At 40.7% G+C, this 11,331-nt stretch overlaps 1 protein-coding gene across 1 annotated transcript in view; it reads left to right on the forward strand.

Annotated features, from left to right (window-relative positions):
• Pkd2 (polycystin 2, transient receptor potential cation channel) overlaps positions 1–8,106 on the forward strand; it is a 44,485-nt gene extending 36,379 nt beyond the window's left edge. The window contains exons 11-15 of the mRNA XM_021210260.2: positions 444–565; positions 763–880; positions 1,174–1,337; positions 4,453–4,600; positions 5,882–8,106. Of these exons, the coding sequence (XP_021065919.1) occupies positions 444–565; positions 763–880; positions 1,174–1,337; positions 4,453–4,600; positions 5,882–6,118 (789 nt within the window). The 3' untranslated portion in view covers positions 6,119–8,106. The remainder of the gene's footprint in view (positions 1–443; positions 566–762; positions 881–1,173; positions 1,338–4,452; positions 4,601–5,881) is intronic.
• Positions 8,107–11,331: the final 3,225 nt, after the last annotated feature.

Here is an 11,331-nt window from a genome sequence, read left to right on the forward strand (position 1 = left end):
AAAAAAAAAAAAAAAAAAAGAAATGTTTTTACCTATATCAAAAGTCCCTACTATTATACAAAAAATAAACAAGCCATTCCTGCTACACTTTTCTGTGTGTTCTGGGGAGCACACAGCTATGGCATGCATGCATAGTGGGTAACAGGGAGCACAGAGAGGACTACAGAGAGACAGACTTATCTCTTTATATTTCTAATATAAACATATACATATGTAAGTGTATAGAAGAGGTTCTTGGTCCCTGACTCATTGAACATTTCCTTCAGGGTTATCAAAGACTGAGATTACACCCCTTACTTTCACCAGCACATTTTTCTTGAATAGCAGTCGTCTGCTAAGCATCGAACTTTCGATAGTTCCACTGTAACTGAAAGACAAAATTCAAAAGGGGAATAAACAAAACCATGTCGTTTGTTTTTCTTTTCTTTCTCTTTTTCCAATAGGGATGCCAAAAAGCACTGGTCAAACTAAAACTTAAAAGAAACACCGTAGATGCCATTTCAGAGAGTCTCCGGCAAGGCGGTGGCAAGCTAAACTTCGATGAGCTTCGGCAAGACCTGAAAGGGTGAGGGCCTTGTTCGAGTTCTTGGCGATGAGCGGGTGATTCAGCCCCAAGTACTGGTAAAAAAAACGCTCTTCATTCGGGGAAGCAGATATTTTCCTAGAACATGCTATATGTCTCCCTCCTGCATTCTGATGTTTCAGTGTTAGGGCTGGACCATGTGCAGAATAAACTCACTTCAGTTCTCTCAATACTTTCAGGAAGGGCCATACAGATGCAGAGATTGAGGCCATATTCACTAAATATGACCAGGACGGCGACCAGGAACTGACTGAGCGTGAGCATCAACAGATGAGAGATGACTTGGAGAAAGAGAGGGTAAGCAGTTTAGGGGATGACTGGACTCAGCATCTCTATATATTAATTAGTCCTTTCTCCTCTTCTCTCCCCGACACCCTCGGTGCACACATTAGTAGTCTATTTATTCACCTGGCTTACTCGTACAAGTTATAATGTTGTCAATTAATATAAAATGTTGTCGAGTCATGAAATAAAAAAATGTACAGCCCTGATGAGGAGCACCCCATTTTCTGCTTGCCCAAGACTTTGGTAAACATTTTTGCGAAGTCTTGGTCTATTGGCCCCTCACTGGAAGGCCCCATATTCTTCAGGAGGACCTAGACTTGGAACACAGCTCTTTAGCACGTCCGATGAGCAGCAGAAGTTTCCCCAGAAGCCTGGATGACTCTGAGGAGGAGGATGACGAAGACAGTGGCCATAGCTCCAGGAGGAGGGGAAGCATCTCCAGTGGGGTTTCCTATGAAGAGTTCCAAGTGTAAGTACCAAGTGTAAGTACCAAGTGTAAGTACCAAGTGTAAGTACCAAGTGTAAGTACCAAAGTTTTCCCCAGGTTTGTGCTGGCTGGGATCAGAATGAGATGATACAGCTTCTCTTGATGTTAGACAGTTAGACAGTTACTTCTCTTCATGACTAATGTCATTTCTTTCAAATAAGTTCTATTGTATCTTTCCTTTTTAAAGTGATCTCCATGATCAGAAGTTAGGGAAGCAGAGGAAATGTTACCTTCCTCCACATTCCGTCCAGCCAGAACTGTCTTAACAGATCTCAGCGCCCTTGTAACCATTTACGTGTGTGTCAGTGTGTTTACATGTCTTACAGCCTAACACAGGCTATGCCATTGAGGAGAATGTTCATTCTGCTGCCACTCACTGTTCCTGTAGTGAGGAGAATGTTCATTCTGCTGCCGCTCACTGTTCTGTAGGTGCCTGTCAGTTTCTCATCTCCTGTTTCTGTGTTGATTTTATGCCTGTTTACTTCTATCTGGCTTTTGAAAGTGAGGTAACATATCTATTAAGTTATTAATTTGTGCCGTTAATTCGAGAAAGTTCTGCTTAGTGTGATTTGAAGCTGTCAGTTGCATACATGTTTGTAATGAGTAAGTCTTTAATAGATTAGGCCTCCTGTCAGTATGAGATTTTTTTAAAAAATACATTTTTGTCTCATATAACCACTCCATTCCTTACCATTCCTTACCATTGCAGTTTGCATGATATTAACACTATGACCCTTTATTTTCAACATCTTGCATCTTTGATTGTAAGATATGTGTCATGTAGGTGAGGTGGCTCAGTGATTAGAGATGCTGAAGACCTGAGTTTGAGCCTCAGGGATCCCATGGTGGAAGGAGAGAGCCCAGTGGCCATAGCTTGTCCTTTGATCTCCACCCATGCTCCACAGCATGTGCACGCACACAGTAAATAACTGTAATTAAAGACTAAGCTATGTGGGCATCATAGAGTTGGATCTCCTTTGGAGATTGCTGAGTTTTGATTAGATTGTTTCACTATTCAGAGTTTGTCATTATTGATAACTTTGCACTTATATCTGCTTTCTGGGGTCATTTGTACTTAATCTTGTAAGATAAAGAAATATTAATCCTGATTATGTTTTCTCTCCTCCTTTTGTACTTTCTGTTGATAGATATGTATATCTGTGTATATGTTATGCTCTTTTAACCATCACTGTCTTCAAGTTTGTCTTCTGGATTCAGGTTACCATTCAATATAATTTGCTTCCCCCAATAAAACTTAGCTCTCACCCACCTCCTTCACTGAGGAGTTGTCAAATATATTACATTTCTGTTACAGGTCCAACAATCTTATTACGTACAAGTCTTACACAGTTGCTTCTTAACTGTGAAGGAAGAAATAAGTATATTGTATTTATTTTGTACTCACATGGTTACCTTTATTGGTGTTCATTTTTAAAAATCAGCATGCTGAAAAAAATCAGCATTCTGAAAAAAAAAATCAGCATTCTGATGAATGTAATTATGCTTTTGGTCTGAAATTTTTCCTATAAAGGATGTCTCCAGCAGTGAATTCTCTCCAGTTTTCTTTACTTGAGCATATTTTATTTCCTTCTCATTTCCTTTGTTGTATTTGATTAGAATGTAGCTCAATGTGATTCTTTGAACATTGTAGATCAGTGTTTTCTTGGTGCTTTCACTTTTTTCTGCTTTTCTCTTTGTACACCTTCACTGTGTATCCAGATGTGCATCCCTGAGTTTATTCTACTTGCAGTTTTATGAGTGTCTCGAATTTGCAGTATTTCTTAGCAAACCTGTTAAACATTACTTGAAGAAATAAGCAAGCATTTTTAAATGCCACAAGTTCTTTCTTTTCTTTACTTGTCTTTTTGATAAATGATTTTTATCTGTCATGTGATCATAAGAAAATTTCTATACCTTTAAAAGGATTGAGGTTTTAAGAGTAGTTTTGAGGGGACTGGAGAGATGGCTCAGCGGTTAAGAGCACTGTCTGCTCTGGAAGAGGTCCTGAGTTCAATTCCCAGCAACTGCATGGTGGCTCATAACCATCTGTAATGGGATCCGATGTCCTCTTCTGGTGTGTCTGAAGACAGCAACAGTGTTGTACTCACATACATGAAATAAATAAATACATAAATAAATAAATCTTTTTTAAAAAATCCTAAAATTGTGCGGTCCATAATGAAAAAGAGGCAGAGGAGGCAGTTTAAAAAATAATAATACAAAAGTAGTTTTGAACAGGAATCCTTATACTGTTGCTTGAGAACTGAGCATTGTCTCCAGGGCATGCAGCCAGCGGCTGAATACTGGTCCAGCATATTCAGCAGCTCCCTTCAACCACTAGGATCACGGAGAGAGGAACCTTGGAGGGAGAACTCAAATCATTGCCATTTGACATGTTTAAGGAAGTTAAATATTTGTATTCAAAATGGTGAGATGATAAAACAGCACACTACTAACATGTTTATTTATTTATGATTCCATTTCATGAAACATTGTGACACAGTATAATTTGTGTTGTAGAGATGAGCTATAATTTATTTACATGAGTTCCCACTGGGTGTTTAGCGTAGCTACTGTCCAGTGTTGCAGTATTAAAAAAGCAACTCTGTATATGTGACTGTGTTTGTAGCACAAAATTACATCATGAAATTTCCTCTAGAACTCTTCCTAAAAACAGTGCTTGTGACTAAAGGGTGGGCATAGATTTTTTTTTTAAAGCCTTTGACACAATTTTATTGGCAAGAAGAATGGAGGTCATTGCTCCTGCCTATAACAGTTTGTGAATAAGTCTTGTGAACACATAGAGAGTGTTTTGGGTTAGCCTGTTGGTTAAGAAGGAACTATGGTCAGGCAGTGGTGGTGCATGCCTTTGATCCCAGTGCTTGGGAGGCAGAGGCAGGCGGATTTCTTGAGTTCAAGGTCATTCTGATCTACAGAGTGAGTTCTAAGACAGCCAGGGCTGCACAGAGAAACCCTGTCTCGAAAAACCAAAAAAAAAAAGAAGAAGAAGAACTATGGTGGCATCCCCATTGGAAAAACCGGGTGGGCTGGGGAGACAGAGACTGTCACAGGCTCTGCTCACTGTTGTCCCCTGCAGACTGGTGAGGCGAGTGGACCGCATGGAGCACTCCATTGGCAGCATTGTGTCCAAGATTGACGCTGTGATTGTCAAGCTGGAGATCATGGAGCGGGCCAAGCTGAAGAGACGAGAGGTGTTAGGACGGCTGCTGGATGGTGTGGCTGAGGTAAACAGTCATGAGCTTAAGCTGACAGGTGGACACCAAGGATAGAAATGTTCACCCATGACAATTTTTAGCTGGAAGTATTGAAGAAGAGTAAAAGCTATTTAAGGTTGCATAGAGTTAAAATTATATTTATTAACAATATAATATTAATGTACTAACAGTTATTAACATTGCTTTTGTTCCCGTTTATTTTCAGATTTGTTTTTTCCTCCTGTGAGCAGAAACATTCTTTAGTTCAGTAGACCATAAAGGTCGTCATCACTGACCAAGCCAGGTCTGTCAGTCAACAGTGTCTCAAGGGAGGGAGGGAGGATTGAAAATGAAAAAAAAAAAAAAAAAAAAAAACAATTAGACAAAACTATAGTATGACTCCAGCCAGTACTGAGACTGAAGCAGCTTTATTCTTTCCCAGTCTGCTTTTATATCATCTAGGTACATCCAAAAAAACATGGTCAGCTCTTAGATCAAAGACAAAGTAATCAAGCGAAGTAGTGAACAAGGCGATCACACAAGACGGTAATTAAGCAGAGTAGTAAGCAAAAGGACCACACAAGGGAATGACTAAGTTAAGTAGTAAACAAAGAGACCACACATGGTAGTCATTCAGCAAAGCAGTAAACAAAGCCCCATGGTCATGGTTTCTAATATTCTTTATCTGAGCTTACTTCCTTGTCCGAGCCCAATGACAAATGCCAAATTCCTAGAAGCAGCACCAAAAGCTATCAACACATCACATTTTGTAACTGTGCTTTTCTTCCTCCATATATAGCCTTAGATCAAATAGTAATCATAAGGCATGAGGTTCCTTCCCCTTCCTCCAAGAGCGCTGCCATCAGGGTAGAAGATACAGCTGTGTAAACAGTCATCCCACTGGCTCAGAATTGTTATCGTTTACTGTTCCCATCTGTAGTCTTGCGTTACTATAGCTCATTTCACCTAAAATTTCTTTTTTTTTTTTTTTTTTTTTTTTTTTTTTTTTTTTTTTTTTTTGGTTTTTCGAGACTGGGTTGGCCTGGAACTCGCTATGTAGATCGGGCAGNCTGTAGCTGTCTTCAGACACTCCAGAAGAGGGCATCAGATCTTGTTACGGATGGTTGTGAGCCACCATGTGGTTGCTGGGATTTGAACTCCAGACCTTCAGAAGAGCAGTCGGGTGCTCTTTACCCACTGAGCCATCTCACCAGCCCTCACCTAAAATTTCTAACCCCTTCTCTGTGTAGAATATATAACGTACAGCACACACTGCCCTGGTTTCCACTGTTTCTCTAAATCCCTTGTCAGGATGCGCGACTGGGTCGGGACAGTGAGATCCACAGGGAGCAGATGGAGCGCCTGGTGCGGGAAGAGCTGGAGCGCTGGGAATCGGATGATGCAGCTTCGCAAACAGGTCATGATGTAAGCACACAAGTGGGACTCGGTGGTCAGCCGCATCCCAGAAGCTCGTGCCCTCCTTCCTCGCAGTCTGCAGAGGGCCTGGAAGGTGGAGGTGGAAACGGAAGTGCCAACGTCCATGCGTAATCCACACGTGATTGTGTGTTCCTGAGACATCCAGAGGTGGCTGTCCAGTACGGCAATGACAAGTTCTGTATTTATATACCCTGGCTGCATTATGATGCTGGCCTTTGTGACCAGTTGTTATAATTTTCTGCACTTTAATTTATTTTACGTAAACTTAACCCGTGGTTCAAGGAAGGTTGTCTTACTTTTCTCATATGAGAAATCTAGATGTAAATACTGAGTTCAGAAAGAAGAAAACTTTGAAAGTATGCCAAGTTGCTGCCCTGCCCGTGTCTTCAGGTGACAGTGTTTGGAAGTTAGAGGAGAGCCTTCACTAGCCTCTGAGTTCGTGTGGAGCCGCCACAATCCACCGCGTTAGTCAGTGCGAGATGCTAAGGAAAAGCATGACATTTCATTCCACTGAGGCGTAACTCGGAGCTTACTGCACATCTTTCTTCTAAGGAAGGAGTCGTATTTCAGCAACCTTTCTGGGGTGCAGAGAAAGGATATGTATGTAGCCACTGTGCTAAAATGTCTGTGAACAGTTGAGATAGATGCTAAGCGCCATACCAGTTTGTGGCACTAAGCACGTCATTTAATTTTTGTGTTATTTAGCTTTTGTTTCAGGTTTGGCAAGGAAAGCCCAAAAGATAAATTGTAGGATAAAATGTAGGATTGGAAGGGGCCTTCAATTCTTACTACATTTGACTTTTCAATTATTTGTTAGCATAGAAATTTCACCATTTTTCTTTCCTATGTGTCTCATTTATAACCAAAATTAATATTAAAAAACTAATAAGACAAACACTGAATATTTTGGTATGCAGTGAAAGTTTTAACTCAGCAAATATGTACATGGGAAGCAGTATTTTAAGAAAGTTTTGAGGTGCATAAAAGCTCTGTAAAAGTAAAAGGTCTGGTTTACGTTATATCTAGAATATTCTTAATATCTCAAATATTCTTAACCTTATATTTCAGAATGGAATCATATAATGCAAATTCAGTTCATTTTTAAGTGAGGGGCCTTGGGTATTGTAGGTTTATATATTTGCAGAAGGGATCCACTAAAAAGTATCAGCAGTAGTTTTCATTAAGAGAGGGTCTTACAAAATTTATAGGAGAAACCTATATCTCAGTATCATTTTGGTTTTTGTGTCTGTCAAAGACAGGTTTTCACTATTTAATCCTGGCTGGCCTGGAACTAACTGTGTAAACTAGGCTGCCCTCAGACTCCCAGAGATGCACTGGCTCTCAGCCTCTTGAGTGCTGGGATTAAGGGCCTGTGTGACCACACCAGTTGTTGAATAACTCGGCCCTTTGAGAGCTAGGGGCTCAGAAGAAACAAAGCCAAGCTGGTAGAGAAGCCAGAGGAAGAGAACAGGTAGAAGAACGTCCTGGGTTTCGAACCATATTTGAAATTCACAAGAACTCATTGACTTCCCAGAATATACCAAACCTCCAACAGACTGCTGAGTAGATAATCATTTTCTCAGCTTCCACAGAAGCGAGGCACACCATGTTTTCTTGATTCTGATGGCTCCACGTCAATCATTTTCTTTTGAATATGCTGCACTAATTTTTTCCTTCCTAGGTATTGGATTTTGCATTGCAGGGGTATTATTGTGTGTATGTATTTATGTATGCGTACTGTGCTGTTACAAAGTGAACAAACTTCAACTTGAAGTGCATTCATTATGTGGTATCCATGTGCATTGACCATGTGTCGTACATCTATTATGGTCACTAGAACATCTTTTATGATGCTTATTATTACACTGTTTCTCATTTAACTTGTAAACTTTTGTAGAATTCTATTTTTTTCCGTTTATATATAAGTTCATATATTTTTCTACTTTAGTCCTGTGAAGTTTATCCCTAGTCACTTTTCTGGTAGTCTCCCCTCTTTAATGGGTATAGTTAAGATTTTACATATACAAGATTCTTTGGACAATCAACAATTTCTTAATTGTAATAATGTGTACATTACTTAATAAAGACTTGACATAGTACCGTGGTGTTGAAAACACGTTTGTTTCCATAAGAAAGGGGGGGAGGGTTGCCTTTTATCATAGCATAAACCCTGGGAAAGCACCTTATTTTCTGTGTCATGGAATGATACAAGTAACACATCTATACGTTTTTACACTAAATGTAAAGTTTTAGACTCCCAGTGTACCTGTCATGTATGGTGGGTTCCCCCACCCCCTCACTGAATTAATGTCTTTAATTTATATGATTTAGGGCACAGAAAGTTTTCACTGTGATTTTCATGCATGTATATCACTACACTTTGTTCTTATTCTTCCTAGACTTTCTTTTCTTTCCTTCTCTTGTCGCCTTTTGTTGGTCCCCCAAACAGTCTTTCCTTCTGGTTTCTTTCTTTTTTTGGTTGTTGTTTTCCGAGACAGGGTTTCTCTGTATAGCCCTGGCTGTCCTGGAATTCACTTTGTAAACCAGGCTGGCCTCGAACTCAGAAATCCACCTGCCTCTGCCTCCCGAGTGCTGGGATTAAAGGGATGTGCCACCATGCCCAGCAACAGGATTGTTAAAATGAGAAAGACAGGAAGGGGGAAATATTAGTAAAGAGTTAGTAAAGGGTGTGCTAGTGCACTTTAACATTGTTGGCTGCTGGAACACTGGGAATCTGAGAAACGGGATACAACACACACTCACTCACTCTACCCTTCAGTACTGGCAGTAATTCTCTTGTACTAATAGTAAACAAAGCAAGCTTCCTGAATTCTTTGTGAGGAAAAACTTGTAGACCCTATAGCAGAAAATCAGTAGGCACACCCCACAGGGATATGCCAGAAGGAACTTGCCTACATCCTGTAATAGGCTTAATCAAGCATGGTTCATGTCTTAGTCAGGGGTTCTATTCCTGCACAAACATCATGACCAAGAAACAAGTTGGGGAGGAAAGGGTTTATTCAGCTTACAATTCCACATTGTTGTTCATCAACAAAGGAAGTTGGGACAGGAACCCACACAGGGCAGTAACTTGGAAGCAGGAGCTGATGCAGAGGCCATGAAGGGATGTTACTTACTGGATTGCTTCCCCTGGCTTGCTCAGCTTGCTTTCTTATAGAATCCTGGACTACCAGCCCAGGTATGGCACCGCCTACAGTGGGCCCTCCCCCACTTGATCACTACTTGAGAAAATGCCTTACAGCTGGATCTTATGGAGTTATTTCCTCTGTAGGACCCCCTCGTGAGGAACTCCCTCGGGTCCTCAGGTCACAGGAGTCAGGGTGTCCCAGGGAAACACTACAGAGAAACCTTCTTGTTGTAAACACACGAGGTACTTTAATGGCAGAGCTCTGGGTGGACTCGTATCTCATGCAGGAGACAGAGAAGTCGACCCCTAGGCCCAAAAGTTTGGGGTCTTTATAGGGTAAGGGTCTGAGGGTGGGGAGAATTGGCGCGGTTACATGCGATTGGTTTATTCAAACATAGCAAGTCAGCAGAATAGAGGTCTGGGGAGTCAGAAACCTGGGACTTATCAGAGTGACCATGCATCCGAGTAATTTATGACTCCAGGCACTTTTAAGCTTCCTTTTCCTGCTTCTCTCTCTCTTGTCTCTGTGNTTAATTGATTCTGGTTTCAAGGTAACCCAGGCTGTCTTTAAGTTTACATCAAAGGAACCCTTTATGTCTCACATATTTGAACCTTAAATTCTCAGCGTCAGGCTTCTAACCTCACAAAACAACAAAACACCTCATAAGTTACATGAATCCTAGGCCCTAAATTTCATTTCTTTTCATTTTAACTGAGGGCTTTTTAAAAGAAAATCCATAAGGAAGGGGGAGGAGGAGGGAGTTCACAAAGAGAGTTGGGGNTTACAGCTCTTCTCCAGCAGAGCTGTCCTTGGTAACATATGGCTCANTTAAACANNCNAAGGCTGTNGGTGGCAGGAAATTCCAAAGGGCCTGAGGTTTATTGGGGGCAGCTGGTCACCTGGTTGATGTATGATTCTCAGTGAACAAGGAGGGTGCCTTCCTGCCAGACAGCTGTGGAGTCAGTCCTGATAGCCCAGTTCCTGCATTCTTTTCCTTATCTTTATGGCTGGGCTTATATTTTAATGTCCAGCCCTGGGTCTTTGAATTTTTGAAACTTACTCTTTTAATTTTACATTTCCAAACTTTGAATTTATATAATTTTTCCTTTCATACCCCTCTTCTTTTTCTGACTCTTATTCTAATAATAGAATTAAATGCCAGTATTCCTCAGCTCTGTCTCATATTGAATTATGGGTTGATACTGTCTCTGCATGACCATGAGTTTTACTGCATCTATCTGACTTTGGATAAATGTCATGCTTTTGTTAATTATACAAGGACCAAAAACTAGGGCTAGGCATACAAAAAGAACAGGCCCAGCTAGGGCTGAGAACAATGTGGTCATCCATGGTGGCCGGGAATACCAGGATTCAAACCATCCTTTTTTAGCATCACATTTAATCTTAGAACTAGACACTATTTTTCCCTGATGCACTTAATTTTTTAGGGCATGGTACTATTGTCTAAAAACTAAAAGCTGCACTGTACCAAGACTTGCTTTAACACACATGGACCTATAATTGAAAGCAGAAGCAAAATTTTAAAAAAAAAAGGATCTCATAAGGGTAAAAAGTAGGGTGATCAGGAGTACAAGGTAAGGGCTTTTTCACGAGTCCCAAGGTTTTCTGCACAGTGGTGTCTAATGTAGACTGAATCTCCATCTTGGAGGTGATGTAAGGCTTGCAGGTCTCCTTTTCTTGAGTAGGCCTTCTAAAGTTGCTTTTACACTTGCTGTCTCACCCTCTCGAACTCCTTGAGCCTAGAGAACAAAGGCTGGGAAAGCAACACATCAGCACTATGTACAGAGGCTATTTTTACCAGAGTAATATATATGGGTCAATCTAAACTGTCCTGGGGTGTTTTTAACCCTGAAGAGCAAAAAGGTAGGAGAGCTATTTATTTATAATGGTTTTATTTATCCTCTCTACCTGTCCTGAGCTTTGGGGCCTGTATGCACAATGTAACTTTTAATTTATCCCTAGCTGTCTGGCCAATCCCTGTCTTACCTGGGAGACAAAGGCAGGACAGGACCATTGTACCCCAAAATGAGGAAGAATTTCTTCAAGTATCTTCTTGGTCACCATATAGCTGTCTATCTCTTGGTGGGGAACGCCTCGACCCACCCTGAAAAAGTGTCTATAAAGACTTAAAGATATTTATTTCTGTACCGGGTT

Source organism: Mus pahari, chromosome 13, assembly GCF_900095145.1.
Source record: "Mus pahari chromosome 13, PAHARI_EIJ_v1.1, whole genome shotgun sequence".
Lineage (NCBI taxonomy): Eukaryota > Metazoa > Chordata > Mammalia > Rodentia > Muridae > Mus > Mus pahari.